This window comes from Anolis sagrei, chromosome 5 (genome assembly GCF_037176765.1).
Source record: "Anolis sagrei isolate rAnoSag1 chromosome 5, rAnoSag1.mat, whole genome shotgun sequence".
Lineage (NCBI taxonomy): Eukaryota > Metazoa > Chordata > Lepidosauria > Squamata > Dactyloidae > Anolis > Anolis sagrei.
The window spans coordinates 163,059,498-163,077,322 of NC_090025.1; the positions used below are offsets into that span (position 1 = coordinate 163,059,498).

The following is a 17,825-nucleotide window of genomic DNA, read 5'->3' on the forward strand; positions in this document are numbered from 1 at the left end:
CCATTTCCCCCAGCATAATTGTCTTCTCTAAGCTTTCCTTTCTTCTCATGATAAACATATGCATGTTATCAAACTGCTAGGTTGGCACTACATAATGACTTTCAACTAATCCATGTGTTCAGGATGAGAGAATTGATGTTTATCTTTATTACAAAGTAAAGCAAAGTTGTTTTTGTAATTTAGTTTTATAAATATTTTTTACTTCTACTTTTACTTTTGTTGCTGGCAAACTAGAGAGCTTGCTTTCCTTTCAAGCTTCCCTTTCTTCCAGCCACATGTACATTGCCCCATCAGTTTTTACAGTCTGTCTAGTATCTTGTTCCTTATTTAGTATATTCTGCCATGTCTTCCCACCACAGTAAGCTCAAAATAATGACTGGAGTTGACCCATTTCATTGTCAAAGTAATTCTGAAAAATAGTCTAGCTCATATAAGGTTAACCTGTAAACTTCAAAGTTACACAGAATAAAAGTGGGCACATTTTAGGTTTGCAGACTCTACTTTGCTTTTTTACTATGACCAAGCCTAGATGAAAACATGTATGCTAAGAATTTAGGAACAAAACCCTCTAGCAACATTCTTTACAACAATCTGTAATCAGAACTAGAAAGAAATTAATAATAAATAGTATCTTTATTTATATCCTGTCCCATCTCCCAAGGAGGACTCAAAGTGGCTTACTTTACACATTCTGTCACACAATAAACAACTTCTGATGTACCCTTAAGCATTCATTATTGGCAACCTAAAGCAATGAGGAAAAACTTTTAGTTATGGCTTTTAAAAAAAGCACTCTGAGTGCCTTCAAGTTGTCTCTTGATGTATAGTACCCCAAAGGGGCTTTCTAAGGCAAAAAATACCAAGGTTATTTTGCCAGCCCCTTCCTCTGAAATACAGCTTACAGAACCTGGCATTCATTGGTCGTGGTGGTGCTGTTTAAACATATTTGCTTGCTAATGTTGGTACTGGGGCCTCCTATCCAGGACCAGACAGGATCTGTTGCTTTTTGGGATATTTAGGCCCCTCTTATACTGCATTGATTTTTTATTCAATTATTTTCCCAAATAAATTAGAATATCCACAATAAAATATCTACAATCAAAATATACAAACATTTTGAAAAATACTAGTTTAAAAGAATAACAATATGTCCCAATAAAAAGCTTTCCTGCTTGCATGTTTAAAAGCCCATTTCAATAACAACACATTCACCCCCCATAGAAAGGAAAGCAGGAAGGGGACTACCCTAGCCTTCTTCTGAAGAGCATTTCAGAGGGAGGGAGCAGCCATTGAGAAACCCTTACGGACCTACTGCAAGATATTCAGAGATCTTCTAGGTGATGAGTTACTACCTGTCCACCCTTTATCAGGAGAGGTAACTTGATTCCTCAATCCAATGAAAATTTTGCTTCATTACTATCTTTTACAACATGCAATCTTTTTAACAATAAAAGAACATTGCTTCCAGCAAACCTTATCATGAAGTGCAACTGTAGAATTAATGCCGGTGGACACCACTTAATGCCCATGGTGCAATGCTATGGAATCATGGGATTTGTAGCTTCGTGACACACCACCACTCTTTGACAGAGAAAGCTAAAGACCTTTTAAAACTGCAACTCCCATGATTCTATACCATTGAACCTTGGCAGTTAAAGTGATGTCAAACAGCATTAATTCTACAGGATAGGTGCAGCCTTGGGATTGTAGCTAGGCAATAATTCACATTAATTCACTAACTATCAAGTCACTTAGAGAAAGCCAAGGCCTGTAATACAATAGATGCAGCAATTGCTGCCAGATATGATTACTTATTCTTACTTCATTAGCTTCTCAGTCAAAATCTCTTTAGGGATATTTAAATGAAGCCCCCTTCAAATACCTATGGTAGTTATCATTACTCAATATGCACTTTCATCACATATTATATGCTGCAAGCTTGTAATGTTGTTTGTGTAATTATTTGAAGGCAGAGCCATATTTTCCCCAGGGTGTACACCACACCTGCTTGCAGCTTTCTAATTTTGTGATACTAACTAATAGCTTGAATTTTGGACACACAAATCCTAAAAACTTTCATGTTTCAAAACTCACACACTCATAAATCTTAAAATTCATTCTCTGAATTTATTTTTTTAGCCTGTTCTATGCTAACGAAAACAGATTGCTAGTTAGAAATATTAAACCAATATATAACACTTCTCAGTCGACAAGCGACCTGAAGGCATATACACATACTTTTCTTTTCCAGTAATTCCTGCTTAGATTCTGTTTCACTTGAACAAGATAAAATCTTAAATAGGGAAGAATCAACTTCGGGAGGATTTAGAAAAAGTAACTTCAGTGAAGGAGGAAAATAACCACTTGGTAGATACGTCAGCAGCATCTGTGCTATTTGTTGACAGACAAGCAGTTCTGTTCGCTTAAAAGGTCAAATCAGATTGTACTGAGTGATACCAGTTAACCAGTTATTGTTATACTTTTGAAACACTACAAAATCCAATTGATTATATATCATGTACATAAAATTCACGCATTTGGCCAATAATTTTCCTGTTGTCATTTCTACAAATTCAGCTTGAATACATGAAGACAGGTTTCATTAAGATTCCACCACGTGTTCAAAATTGATTTTGTTGGAGCCAGCCACATGTAATCCAGCATCAATAAGCTCAACTTTGAATATCAACATTTGCATCAGCTTTGCTTGGTTTGTGATCTGAAAAACAATGATGGGAGACTTTGCTAAAGATTCCAGAGATACAGAAGAGCAACGCATTGCTCTTTCTGTCATACAGGTCTTGAAAAACAACAATGCAAGTAATGGAAAATGTAATACTATTACAAATACCTGTAGTATTTTATGTAGATAAAATGTTCTAAATATTTTACTCAAGAACCTATTAAATAAAACACCTTTAATTACACCATTACACCAGTAATGGGGTAATTAATTAATTACACCAGTATCTACATCACTAATGTAATAGACAGTATTTATTTCCCATTGCAAAAAGCAAATAGAAAGCACCCTAGGAGTCTCGGCTTTCCATAAATACCATATCACAACATGATTGACTTTAGTAAGAGACTCATATTATTATCATCTTTCCCTTACACTGCTCTTTCTTTTAAGTGAAGACTAGGAAGTGAATGCAAAAGATTAACTAATGGAAATCAGATGTAGATATTATTCTGTGCCTGCAAAAGATAATAAATCTTCATGAAAGTGCTCATTGTGAAGTTGGACAAGCAAGTTAATATGAACTGGCTTTCATCTGGTGAAAATTCAAACAAAATTCAATCCCTGTGTTAAAAGTACTGGTGGTTTTAGATCTTAATTGTTTTGTTTTAATAAATCTGATATAAAGTTAATTGTATTGTTCTTCTGCAAGGGAAACTACTGTTCAGTCTAATCAGCAGAGGTGACAATAGTTCTTCAACCCATTCAGCATCACAAAAATCCTAAGGATTTATCATTATTGCCATTTTATAGATAGTAGATAGATCTTTCTCTTTGGCAACTGTGGGATTTTAATACTAGACTAACAGATCTATGCCCACTGTTACTTCGCATACTAAAAGTATATTTTTCAGATATTTAAACATGAAGTTTTACCCTTGGAAAACTCCAGGGTTGAAGCAATGTTTTATTTGAACTTCCCGATAAGAACCAGGGCTCTAGATGTAAAGACTAGACATGTGAAGAATAACAGTAACAAAATCCCATCAGTATACGAAATGAATCTAACATGCAGGTTATTAATTGCCTCTGTTCAGGATACCCTCCACTTCGATGTGTGGTAGCAGGGAAAGTTAACAGATTGGTTTCCTACAACTCTCTAGTCTTATAAAAAGCAAAGGAAACCATGTTCACTGTTTTGAAAAATCCTTGAGTCTGCGAAAAAGGCACAAAAAGGGAATCTTCTGCTTTGCGATTACAATCTAACCACATCTATCAAACTGGAATCTAACTTGGGCTTTCTTACAAGGAAGTGTTGCTACATCTGGGGAACTACAGCAAAATCGTGTTCTTTCTTCTTGACCTACAGAAGGGAACTATACAAAACCAAAATTTAATCATATGTTCCTATTCTACATCTCAGTTATAGTTCATTTTGTCCTGGCATAATAGCAATAAAACAGTATAAAGGATTATCTGAGTGTAAGAGGTAATGAGGATGCAGTTATTATCTAAAGGCACATAGAGATCAAGAAAAATGTTTCGGGCAAGGATGGTATGGCTAGCAGTAACTATGCTGGTCTGTAAAGGAACCCTTTCTGCTCTTTGCACAAATAAAGATTTAGTAAGATTTCTACATGAGGAAGCAAGAAATGAGGTTCCTAAAACACTGCACAATATTTCACTTCCCACTCATTTGAGCTTCATTTTTTACCTGAATCACCATCCAAGTATGGTAATTATACTGCTAGACAGTCTTGTGCTTACTAATGAGAGCTCAGTGGACTTACAGGCACCAAACACTTGAGTATCTATTACACTATGTAACACAATTTTTTTCCTGTGTAATGTCATTTCCTAATTGGTTCTATCATAAAAACATGGAAAAAGTTTATTAATTTTTTTAAAAAAAGTTTTCTCATGACATTCTGCAGCAGATTTTGCTATAGGTTTTTCAATGAGTTTCTCATATTTGTAGCCAATTCGGCATAGTTCGTGGCAGCCGGAAAAACAAAGTTTCTGGAGTAGAACAACAACTTTCAAAGTAAGTACCACACAATTAAGCAGAAAATAACTTTCAAACCAGGAACAGAAAAAAATTCAAATGGTGTTACATAGTGTAAGATAGGAATTACTATGGCAAGTATGGTCAATGGTGAGGAATTCTGAAACAGTAGATGATCTAAAGTTTCAAAACCACAGCTATGAAATGTTAAACTTTTGGCTGTATCAATAATTTCCTTTTTCCAGTAATATTTTAATTTTATTTTTTTGTAAGTATGGCCACTGGTGTCCCAGGCTTGGGGAAAGGGCAGGATGGGAATAAAGATCGATCTAGTAGATGGTCTTAAAAATAGGGGACCAATGTTTTTTTCTCTTCATCCCAGAACTCCTATGTGTCTTCCTAAACCTGTTTATCACCTAGCAGAACATGCTGATTATCGTATGGAGATGTGTTTCTTGTTGCTTTATTTAGAAATGCAGGAGGCTGAGTTTGTGACCTATTCAGCTACAGATTTGAAAGGTTGGCATGAAAACCACACAGCCTAGCACAATGCGAAAAGCAACTTGAGTGAGAGTTCCGCCCATCTCACAAGGCAGGATCATAACACATCCAACAGAATCTTCTATCCTCAGTCCCTCTTGTTCAGGTTTTAGTAACACGTGGTGCACACACATTATCTGTATCACACATCACCTCCATCTGATCTGGTGGTCTTAACCCCATCTCCCAACTTTCAGCAGAAAAGGGCTATTGTTCCAGATCAGAGTTGTATACCTGGGCATTTGAGTTCCCTCTCTAAAGCAAGGTGTCTAGCCTTCTTTTAGTGACAGTGCTCTTTAAAATCACCAAGAAGTGAACTTCTGTTCTTCCAAAAGCTATCCCCTCCTCTATTCTGCAGGGAAACTTTTTTCCAAATTCACTGAAATTGGCAATTAGTTGGTACCATTTGCTCTTGGCCAGAGGAAATTAGTTAGCTGAATTGATATGAAATAATGAATTACCATTGCCTACTTGCGGTCTTTGCTTATCAAACATGCAGAAAAAAATGAAGAAAAGCATCAGCTGATATAGTGGCTGTGAGGGAGCATTTGGGAGTCAGCAGTTACAGCTCTTTTCTAATCAGTCCCCCCAAAGGTATTTTTTGTGCCAGATCCCGAGGAAATATTTAAACTACAGCCTAAAATAACACAGAAGCTCTACAAAGGGCAAATGCCACAAGAAAACATTTTGAAGTAAGGGCCCTCTCACAATGAGAAAACCTTTATTCACCTGGTAACCAGTGCTACTGGAGAGTCAGACACCATTGCATGTGGACTACAGCACCATTTAATTACATTCTTCCAAGAACAAGTTGATAAAACACATAAAATACAAGTTGTTATAAGTTTTAACTGGCACACAAGGCAATTGCCCCATCACCCACCACACAGGATGTAGAAAAGGACACCACATATTTTTAGATATTTAAAAATAACCACACAGTTGTGGAAAGATACTTTATTTCACAATTTCCACAAATTGTTACAAACCATGCATTACACCTTCTTCCAACTCCTTTTACAAAGTCTAGAGCTTAAGAAAGTATCTGGTATCTCATTATTTCATTTTTCCTTCACTGTCATGGACACAAAAACACTGAGAGGCCTGTTGTCAATTACATAATTCTCATGTGAAAGAATTAGTCATCTGACTTGGAAGATCAATAGTCAAGTTTGGCAGCAACAAAAATATGTTGTTGAGCTAATTGGTCCCCATTCTGTAGTTCAGGGGAAACATCACATTGATTGGCATGACCCAATATTTTCTCAACACTCAAGTAGACATAGGTTTTTGGTAGTCATTTGATGCCAAGGGCCCCCTTTCCCTCATGATTGGTTAAGTAGCTATAAGCTACACACTACTGACATTTTTATGTTCTTCTGGTGTTTGTTGGGAAGGGTCCACAAATGTTTTAAGACTAAGCCCTCCTAAGAATAACCACTATACATATGTACATGCATTTTAGTGAATACTGACAGCTTTCAACTTAAAATAGTTCTTCAGAGTGAAATTTCTAGAAACAAAATAGTATTAGTGCAACACTGTGCAAGTTGCATCATCCTAAAACCTGTGCAAGATGCATCAACATTCTTCAAGATACATCACCTCCACGGAAATGAGGAATAACCCAAGGCACTCTTCTCATTCACTACAACACAGGACTTTGCAACAAGTGCCAAAGGAAAGATCTTTAATTTTCTGGTTCGGGAAATTATGAAGCACCTGCCTTTTGACATGCAGGCTCAATTATGCCTTTTTGTAGGTTCTTCAAAATAAAAACCTTATTTTTCTGACAGGAACAGCTAAGGCGATGAAAACGAAGAGAAGAAAACAGTGGGGGTAAATGGCTAAAGCCTACATTCATTACATATGCAGCTTCATGGCAACAAAATTTGAATGTTTATTATTGTCCTAATAAGCTAAATAATATATTTTTTTAAAAAAAATAAGCATGTAATGATATGTATTGGATAAGTTGGAAAGCAGGAAACATTACATTCCTCCTCCTCGCCCCAACAAAATTTTAGGATCTTCTGACTATGACAGTTTGAAAAAAGCAGCATAACAACAAGAAAAAGGAAGCACATGAAATGAATGTGGAGTTTCATATGACTCTTTAATTATATATTCCTGGCAACATCTCCATCTTTTCCAAATCTGCATACTTTCTCATCAACACAGATGAAAAAGAAATTCATATTTGAAGGAGGCCTAAGACGGGAGAGACATGGATTCAAAAGTACTGGAGATCGGGGGCAGGAATAGCTGTAACTGTTGATTTTTAAAAAAGAAAAAGAAAATCTGGTGTTTTTCCTGGATATAAATTGCCAGACACCCACACACAACCTTCCAAGTCTTTGGCGCGAAATCTGGTGAGGCTTAAATAACTGCAACACTGTTCCATTGCTGTATAACAAATACCATCTCCTAGTAGATAAACCGATTTGAACACAAATGGTGAGGACATTCTACATGACTGGGGTAAAACAAAGCTCCTCTCTAGACCTATACCAAAGATTTACCTTATGAACACAATCAAAACCTTCAAAAGAAAAGAAACAGGAAAGGGTGCTTGTGATTTGACTCCCCACACCTGCAAATTATCTCATTATGCATGTTAGTTTTTAATGGCAAGGGAGGATATGAAAACATCTGCAGAATTAAGTATATGTTGCCAAATAGGTTCTTGTCATGCTCGCTAGACAGTCTCATCACTTATAGCACACTGTGGAAACAGAAACAAATTTATTCCTGAGAAATTGCACATTCAGTCAATGCTTTTCTTGCTTTTTAAAACAGGAAATAAAGTGAAGTGGCCACTTCTCAAGAACTGCATCACCATCTTCACGAGAGGAAAAACTATAAATAGTAGGATTACATAATTTTCATGACAGAAAGAGTAGGAAGCAATTGCTCCATGAAAGTAGTAGGGGCAAACAGATTTTAGCATAACATTTTTTTTAAAAAAAAATGCCTCCCCCCTGGAATTTTATTTATCTACTTATAGATAGGAATTTCACAGACCTAACCTTCAGAAGGCACACAATAGCACCCATCAGTCCTGTTTACAAATATACTGAAGATCAAGGCCTAATGTTCTCACACCTTTTCTCAGATTCACTGCCCAATGTATTTTCAATTAAGAATTAGCGTGCTCATACATAACCTATTCAAGAAAACAGCACCTTAGCTTCAGATTTCTTTGCTCTGTGTCACAATAGAGGTTAGTGGAATCACTCTCGGGTTTTATTTTCTTAGGCAGTTGCTCATGGAGAACAGACCCAACTGTAACGAAGAGGAAGTTATTCTCCCATTACTTTATCTACAACAGGGACCTACCACCACTTTTAAAAATATGGGTTGAAATGAGAACCATAAAAGTTACATGTGTGTAAGTTTAATGAAGAATATCAGGATGGGAAAAGAATGTACCTTGGATAATAAGCTTTTTAAGTTTCCCAAATATGGGATTAAGTCAAATTCATAGTGGTGAAAACCAATGCAATGTGCAAACTCTTTCTAGAAATCTGTCTCAAAAATGTTATAAATACAATCAAAGCACAGAGCTCAAACAAATACATTCCATCCTATAAATATTTCTATTTAAATATTTGTTTTAGGCTACCATGCAGATCTGTTTGTGAAGGGGACAAAAGGTAACACACACAAACAGAATACAGAAATGGGACAAACCCCTGGAAAATCGTATCACTCAGGTCTTTTTGTGAAAACTGTTAGTGATTTACTGGCCAATTCCACACTTTCTAAGGTGAGAATTACAGCATTTTTTCTGAAGTAACTTATAGAATATAAGAGTAAGGAGGTGCACCATATTATCACAGGCAGCTGGGACACCAGAAACTAGCAAGGACCATGACAGACCATGCAACTATTCCATGTCACCCATTTCCCATCAGAGAGTAGCTATGAGGGTAGTGCAGCTGAACCAATAGCACCAAGAAACGTAATCCCATTCCCCAGTATAATAAAAAAGGAAAACATGTGAACTTGTCAAAATAATGGAGCAAGGTGTGCATATTTCATTTAGGAGGTATCAGAGAACTTGTCATGGATGGCAGTTCTAATAATATTCTCATACATAAGGCAGCGATTATGTTTGAAGCAGTACTTCGGGTTCTGAAAGGGAACAGTACAGGGTGTATCCCAATTCATCCACTTCTTCAGGTGTAAGCTCTGAAAACATGTTCACCCTGGGGTTCAAAGCACTGGGAAGAACACCCGCTTCCAAATAACCAATCAGTTCTTTCAGTGCCTGAAGGAAACGGTCAGCTAGTACATCTTGTGACCAGTTTGTCTCCTCTGAGGTCTGGTGCAGTATGACATTGGTAAGCTGACTGGCAGTAAGATGACTTAAAGAAGGGTTCAGCTTGCATATGGCCTTGAGGATCTTGAGGCACAAAGAACGGCAGCCAGAGTCAGCCTGGTCTAAAGCTCGCAAGCGAGCAGTCTCTGCTGAACGAAGACTAAGCCGCCACAGGTTATCATACTGAGCCAGTCGGTGTGGCTTGGCCACCAAGATAGTGTCACCTATTGTCACAGATGGTAAGAAGTCTATCAGGAGGCGATGGTCTCTTTCATATTGGACCTCCAGTGTTAGAGATTCCAAAGGTGCTGCTGGATGGATCACGTAGTCTAGAAGGGTCCCAATAGCTGGCCAGTTGATGGAGCCTGCCACTATTTTCTCAAAGGTTTCAGACACAGCCCTGGGTGAGAGGTAACCCCCCACCACACAGCGGTCCCAATAACTACTACCACGAGGGAAGTATTCTGGGTTTTCCCGACGTACCAAACAGAAACCAGGGATGTTCATGATGGTTTCTTCACCTGGAATGCATGACCACAAGTTCTGTTCCAAGACCAAGGGAACTATGAGCTGGATATGATCAGCTGTCACAACCTGCCATATGAAGGAAAGGAAGGAGTTAAACATCCAAACCTCTGAAGGTCACACAAATCCTCTGGCTAGAGGGAAGACTAGAAACAAAGAATCAGCTGGAATTTTCATGTATGATCAGTACTCCATGATGTAGAACATGCTCACATGACACATGCTCACAATGAGAACGTGTTGACAGGTGAAGCCTCACCCCACTAAGTATGCAAAAAAGACAAACTTTTTTGTCTAGTATTTTATAATGATTGGGAATAAGCCTGCCTGGTACCTTTCATTCTGAAATATTGCATGTTTAGCCATTAATTCAGACCTACACATGTCACAGCCTACATTATGCACAATAAGCGTAATGTGTCAGCTAAAGTCTGAGAAGAATTCTATGAATTCTACAAATGTATACAACACACAATGGAACAGTTTTATTTCAAAAATGCACGTATTACAATGAATGAACTCTAGTAACTAACGACATTTACTGGAATGAGATGAAAGTTGCCTGTGTAAAGTCAAGACTGCGGCTTCATCAAAATCTATGCTGCTGATATTAACTATCTTCCAGGCAGTCCACCAAAGTCACTATTTTCAGTATTCGTTTTTTTTTTAAAAAAACATCTTGAACATTTGTAAACAGTGCTTTAGTCATCTGTCACACAGGGTTTTTCTAACCTTGCACTTGCCTTTGTTACTTTTTCTGCAAACACAAAGAGTTAAAGGTTACTCAAAACAGATGTTCTGCGTCTGTGTTTTCTAGATTTTTACATTTGATGGTCGCAGAATTCTGCATCCATAAGCACTTCCATGGACAAGTTTATACACTAAAATATAATGGCATTCTCACTGGGGCCAGAAAGATATCTCAACATTTAGGCATTCAATGGTAAATTTATTTTAGCTGCTTGAATGAGGACTAACTGGATAGAGTAGCTTTGCATACTTTCAGACACAGGGTTTTCCTGTTGTACCAGAATGAACTTGCAATCTTCAGCACGGAAAATTGAGATCAATCATTGAGCTACACAATCTTTCCTCCAATTTTGCCTAAAGAGAATCTAAATTAATTCAAGAAAGAATTTGGTGAAAGTTCATGCTCATTTTTCTCTGGAAACCATCATCACCATTAAAAACCATGCTAGTATTTGAAAATGATCTCAAATATAACTGTCAATCAAGCCAAAATACAATTTATATGAGTTGTGACATGATGGTAACTCAAGAGTAATGTACCCATTTTGAACTGTTCTGTTAAGAGCAATCAATTTGTCATATTTACATGCTGGAAAGCACCCATTTTAATTCTATAACAAAAAGAGAAGAACAGACTAAGTAGGAGATTAGACTTTGGAACAACACTGAGAGAAGACACAGTCAAGTAAACTATGGAATTTGATCAGAAAGAGAAAGCATAACAAAAAAAGGCAGGCAGACAAAAAGGTAGATTTTACTCAGAGAAAATAACTTTGTTTCCCATGCAACAGAAACATATGGTTCAAAATCAGGAATAATCATTTTAAGCAGAACAACACAGGTACTAGACAAGTTAAGTGTCTCCACTGTTTTTACATCTTACCTGCAAATCATCACAAAGACTACCACTCAGATACATTTCACGCAGAGGCATGTCTGGGAGCTTGGCACGAAGGAATCCACGCAGTTCAGCACAGATATCCACAGCAGCCTGCTTGGCCTTGGCCTGCTCTTCTGCTGGAATGGCCACTTTTCTCCGATAATAGGCAAACAACTTCTCTTGCAAGGACATTCTCAGGCGGGACTTCTTCAGCTCCACCTGGCTTTTCTTAGCAGGTGACTTATGTCTCATTGATTTCACAGAGTCTGCCAAGAAAAAGAAAATTTGGTCTAGCCATGTGGCAGGCCTGATCAGGCACCAAGTGAGATCACCATTAGGGGAAAAATTACAACTTAGAAAAAGATGCTCTTTCTTTACTAGAATATTTTCTGAAAGGGCAACAGAAATGCATTTGCCAGGAATTATTGGATAAATACTATTTTTCCCTCAGGCCACTTTACTGTACTATGTGATCATTAAAATCTCCTCCCTACTTAAAAGCCTATCGTCAACAAACTGCTTTTAGTCATCAAAACCAACAAGTTGATGGATTATGGAGATGACTTGTATACGCAAACACATAAACTACCTGTTTCAAAAGCTGAAGGATCAGTGGGAAGAGTCTGAAGAGAACGACTAATATTAGTCTTCATATCTTGGTTTAGTAACCGCGATGATGATCCAAGCCAACTTGGTTCCTCCCAGCTTCTCTTTCCTGATTGGCTCAAACGGGTGGGGCTGGCAGGAGCACTGATTGCTCGGTCATACATCTAAAGTGGAAGAAGCAGGAAGATGAATGTGAAATCCATACGAAAACCTCCATCTTGTCATTACATCTTTTACAGCAGCCATGCATTTTGGAATTCTTTCATTCATTGTGTTCACTCTTACCCGTTTGACGGCCAAGGTGGCAATCCCCAGCATGGCAGCACCGCCGACACCCAGCACGAGTCGGGCATTGGACAACACAAAATCAATGGCAGTACCAATGCCATTATCATCCTTCTTTCCTTTGCGCTCTCCAGCGCCTGCCATTGCTCTTTCATGGAGAGATAAGACCATTTGTTGTTAATATTTTTCATTTTGTCAGTTTGCCACTCAATACTTCATGATTTTAGCCTGAACCTTGCTCTTATCACATAAACAATCAACTAAGATGTTGATTCATATTACTAATGATCTGTACTGCTACATACATGCAATTTGTTTCATAAGGATCAAATAGACAGAACATATCGTAAAGAAAAGAAATAACTTTCTGGCCTTGCATCACACATTTAAGTGCAAATATTAAGACACAAATAGTGTTCAATTCAGCAAGTACTGCAGAATGTCATGCCACAGCCCACTTCAAAAAGGGTCATAATATGCAGCTGTTAATAAAATGCTGCCGTATATAAAAAGACATGTTAAATTCATAAAATAGTGGTTTATTTGGAAGATTTGCATGACATGTTTTATAATCCTTATGAAATTTGTCTGGAAAAACTGACATACACTTAGGCAGAAGTTTCCCCAGACAATTCACTGAATGTGAGGGCTGAATGATGGTCTGAATATAACTTTTAATATCCATGTCTTTCATGTTGTACTACCCCCTTTCTTCTAAATTTAACTAACATTCCCAAGACAAATAAGACTAACATCTATTTGCTCTCTAAAAAGTCAAAGGCAAAAAAACCTGACATTTTTAGCGGCACAAATACGTCAATAGACTGATTTTCCAGGGTGTCATAAGAACAGCATTAAAAAAACCTACCTGATGCTTAATGCATCTGTGAAGAAGGAAGAATACTCCCAAAGATCTACATATGATGTTTTCAGGCTTCTGTTTTCAGGTTTGTAACAATCTGACAAAATTAACCATCTATGTCAGATGGCCAAAAAATTGAGGATAAGAAGACAGAAAAGTGAAAGGGAAAGACAAAATGTCTCTAAATCAATCCCCCAAGTTTGCTTTGCAAGAAAGCCTGGCCCTTCTCCAGTTGTCTTTCCTTCTCTTCAAGATGCTCAAGGTTCTGGTTCTTGCGGAACTCTTGCCGGATGGAGTTGAAATAGAACTGACGGTCGGTGTAGCGCAGGCCCCGCCCCTGACGCAGCAGAGCGCGATAAAGGGCCAGCACTGCCTCACGACTCCACACTGCCATGGAGGAGGGATACCAGGATGGTGATCTGAGGGCACACAGAAAAATCAAATAATGACTATATTTGCATACCATAGACACTCAATCAGGAAGCCGCCAGTGGCGCAGTGGGTTAAACCACTGAGCTGCTAAACCTGCTGACCGAAACATCGGTGGTTCGAATCGGGGGGAGCGAGGTAAACTCCCGCTCTTAAGCCCAGCTTCTGCCAACCTAACAGTTTGAAAACATGCAAATATGAGTAGATCGAAGGTAATGGCGCTTCATGCAGTCATGCTGGCCACGTGACCTTGGAGGCATCTACGGACAACGCTGGCTCTTCAGCTTAGAAATGAAGATGAGCACCACTCCTCAGAGTTGGCATGACTAGACTTAATGTCAGGGGAACATTTACCTTTTAGACACTCAATCAACTGGCACCTATGAGGATTGGTAGATGCTAGACAAATGTAGTTTCTGGATACTTAAGAATGATTATTAAAAACAGGCCTAATATTATATATCATCCAATACCACACCATTATCTCTGCATTTATTTGATGTTAACATTGAAATACAGGAATTTAAAGCAAATAAAGACAAAGCTAACTTAATTTTTTACGATATTATAAAAACAGCTTTGTGGACACAGTATCATTTATTCATTATTTATTTATTTGCTATATTTGTATACAGCCCCTCTCAGCCTGCAGGCAGTTTACAGTCACGTCAACCATCAAAATACAATAAAAACAATTAAGAAAATATAAAATCGTGATAAAATCAATAAAAACATAAGTCATTAGAATCTCCATATTAAAACGCTGTCCAATCACATTCGTCCAGTCAGTCCATTTTCCTATGTGTTACGCTGTATTTCCAAACACTTCCTCGAAAAGCCAGGTCTTAACTTTCTTCTGAAATGTTAAAAGGGAGGGGGCCAATCTAATGTCCCCAGGCATTTCATATCTGCAGGGCCACAACTGAGAAGGCCCTGTCTCTCGTCCCCGCCAACCATGCTTGTTGGGCCTCCCCAGACAATCTTAAAGTCCTAGAGTGTCCATAGGGGAAAATGCATACGGACAGGTAAGTTGGGCCAGAATCATTTGGGGCTTTATAGGCTAAAGCCAACACTCTGAATTGTGCCCAGTAGCAAACTGGCAGCAAGTGAAGCTTTTTGCCAGTTGCTTGAGAGTTCTGGTTGCTTGAGTTCCAGTTTACAGAGCCTACTGTATATATTCTTAACCAGATTATGCTTTACCACTAACAAGAGAATTAGTTGAAGAATGAGGTGAAGTTAGCAAATTATTGGAAGTCACCAGACAGTATCATGACATGCTTTGTGTAATGAATGAACCACATACATGTGTATCCGGTGTACAGTACGCCTGTATATTTATGTTGATACTGTAGGGTCATGCAAATATGCTAGCAGTTGAGAGTATGAAAACCTTGGAGAAAGAGGTCTTCTCAACTAGAGAAGAGCTATTTTGTAAAATTAATTTGGAAAGCTATTCAACTGTCTCTGAGTGTTGTGAAATGCTCCTTCCTTGGAGGTTTTTAGACTGACCCTGGATGGTCATCTTTTGGGGGTGCTTTGATTGTGCTTTTCCTGCATGGCAGGAGGTTGGACTAGTTGGCCCATCTGGTCTCTTCCAACTCTGTTATTCTATCATTCTAAGGGTTTTTTGCCTTTCTGCAAAACAAATGTGTTTGGAGCTCAAAACTGGGAGGTTAATGCTGTGTGCTTCTTCTCTACTAAGGGCCCTTCCACACAGCCCTGTATCCCAGAATATCAAGGCAGAAAATCCCACAATATCTGCTTTGAACAGGGGCCCCTTCCACACAACTGAATAAAATCCAGCATTACCTACTTTGAACTGGTATATATGGCAGCGTGGCTCTAGGGCCCTTCTAGACAGACCCTATATCCCAATATCTGATCCCAGGTTTTCTGCTTTAAACTGGATCATATCAGTTGGAACTGCCAGATTACATGGAATAAACAGAAAATCTGAGGTAAGATCCTGGGTCATTGGCCTGACTGGAAGGGCCCTCAGATAACCCAGTTCAAAGCAGATATTATGGGATTTTCTGCCTTGATATTGTGGGAAGGGCTCTGGGTTATCCAAGTCCCAACTGTGAAATATTCCAGTTCAAAGAAGGCAATGTGGGATTTCTTTCAGCTGTGTGCAAGGGGTTTAAGGGCCCTTCCACACAGCCCGATATCCCAGAATATCAAGGTGGAAAATCCCACAATATCTGCTTTGAACAGTGTTATCTGAGTCCACACTGCCACATATTCCAGCTCAAAGCAGATAATGTGGCATTTTATTCAGCTGCATGGAAGGGACATAAATTGCTTTTTGTGTGTGTGTGTGGTCAAATTGGTATTCTGATACAGTGGTCCAGGCCGAAATGGTCTTCCGTGCCATCCAAGGGTGTATTAACACTGGAGAATGAATGCAACTTGGGACCATTTTAACTGCCAGGGCTCAGTGCTATGGATTCCTGGGATGTGTAGTTTAGTGGGGCACCTGCACACTTTGACAGAGAAGGCTTAAAGACCTTCTGAAATTACAACAGCACGATTTTCCATAGCATTGAGTCAAATGCATGGCAGTCAAAGTGGTATTGAAGTGTACGAATTCTACAGTGTAGATCAGGCCTGGGGCAACTTGGGCCCTCCAGGTGTTTCCGACTCCAACTCCCACCATTCCTAACAGCCTCAGGCCCCTTCCTTTCCCCTCTCAGCTGCTTATGAGGCCTGAGGCTGTTGGACTTCAAGTCCCACCATTCCTAACAGCCTCAGGCCCCTTCCTTTCCCACCTCAGCTGCTCAAGAGGCCTGAGGCTGTTGGGACTTCAACTCCCACCATTCCTAACAGCCTCAGGCCCCTTTCTTTCCCCTCTCAGCTGCTTATGAGGCCTAAGGCTGTTGGACTCCAACTCCCATCATTCCTAACAGCCTCAGGCCCCTTCCTTTCCCCTCTCAGCGGCTTATGAGGCCTGAGGCTGTTGGACTCAAACTCCCACCATTCCTAACAGTCTCATGCCCCTTCCTTTCCCCTCTCAGCTGCTTATGAGGCCTGAGGCTGTTGGACTTCAACTCCGACCATTCCTAACAGCCTCGGGCCTCTTCCTTTCCTCTCTCAGCTGCTTATGAGGCCTGAGGCTGTTGGACTTCAACTACCATTCTTAATTGCCCCAAGCCCCTTCCTTTCCCCTCTCAGCTGCTTATGAGGCCTAAGGCTGTTGGATTCCAACTCCCATCATTCCTAACAGCCTCAGGTCCCTTCCTTTCCCTTCTCAGCTGCTTATGAGGCCTAAGGCTGTTGGACTCCAACTCCCACCATTCCTAACAGCCTCAGGCTCCTTCCTTTCCCATCTCAGCTGCTCAAGAGGCCTGAGGCTGTTGGACTTCAACTCCCACCATTCCTAACAGCCTCAGGCCCCTTCCTTTCCCCTCCCAGCTGCTTATGAGGCCTAAGGCTGTTAGGAATTGTGGGAGTTGAAGTCCAACACATCTGGAAGGACGAAGTTTTAACATGCCCGGTGTATAAACTACTTAATTTTAATCCCTCACAACCCAAGGGAACAATAAAATAAAATAAAACCAACTCAATTTGTCCAAGGCTCCAAAAAGACTGAGTCCAGGCCTTGGGTGGCAACGAAATTGCCGGAGGACGGTTCATTTTTCCGCCTCTCTCTCCCCCTCTCCTTACTCTGAAAAGGAAAACAATGGTGTGTGGGGCTATGTGAGACGGGGGGCAGAGACGGTGAGGGATACCATCCCTCCCAGCTAGGCTTCCAGGGGAAGCAGGAAAAAGGCAGGACCTGCGGCCCGAGGGCCTCTCGCTGTCGGTACCTTCAGGAAGGAGAAAGACGGGGCCTCGCCGCCTTTCGAAGGCTCCAAGCCCGCCTCTTCCCACTCGCCGCACGGCGCCCGGGGGTCGCTCCGAAACATGGCCGCTCCCCTTCCGGAGCACGACCTTCCT

At 39.7% G+C, this 17,825-nt stretch overlaps 2 protein-coding genes across 2 annotated transcripts; both read right to left on the bottom strand.

Moving 5' to 3' along the window:
- Window positions 1–5,932: 5,932 nt before the first annotated feature.
- MIEF1 (mitochondrial elongation factor 1) lies at window positions 5,933–13,549 on the bottom strand. Its single transcript, XM_060777083.2, has 5 exons — window positions 13,467–13,549; window positions 12,599–12,746; window positions 12,297–12,477; window positions 11,711–11,973; window positions 5,933–10,146 (listed from the first exon to the last, which is right to left on the bottom strand). The coding sequence occupies exons 2-5, from the start codon at window positions 12,740–12,742 to the stop codon at window positions 9,340–9,342; spliced, it is 1,395 nt and encodes a 464-aa protein (XP_060633066.2). The 5' UTR covers window positions 12,743–12,746; window positions 13,467–13,549; the 3' UTR covers window positions 5,933–9,339.
- A 92-nt stretch (window positions 13,550–13,641) lies between these two features.
- MIURF (mitochondrial elongation factor 1 upstream open reading frame) lies at window positions 13,642–17,825 on the bottom strand. Its single transcript, XM_060777086.2, has 2 exons — window positions 17,696–17,825; window positions 13,642–13,879 (listed from the first exon to the last, which is right to left on the bottom strand). The coding sequence occupies exon 2, from the start codon at window positions 13,852–13,854 to the stop codon at window positions 13,642–13,644; it is 213 nt and encodes a 70-aa protein (XP_060633069.1). The 5' UTR covers window positions 13,855–13,879; window positions 17,696–17,825.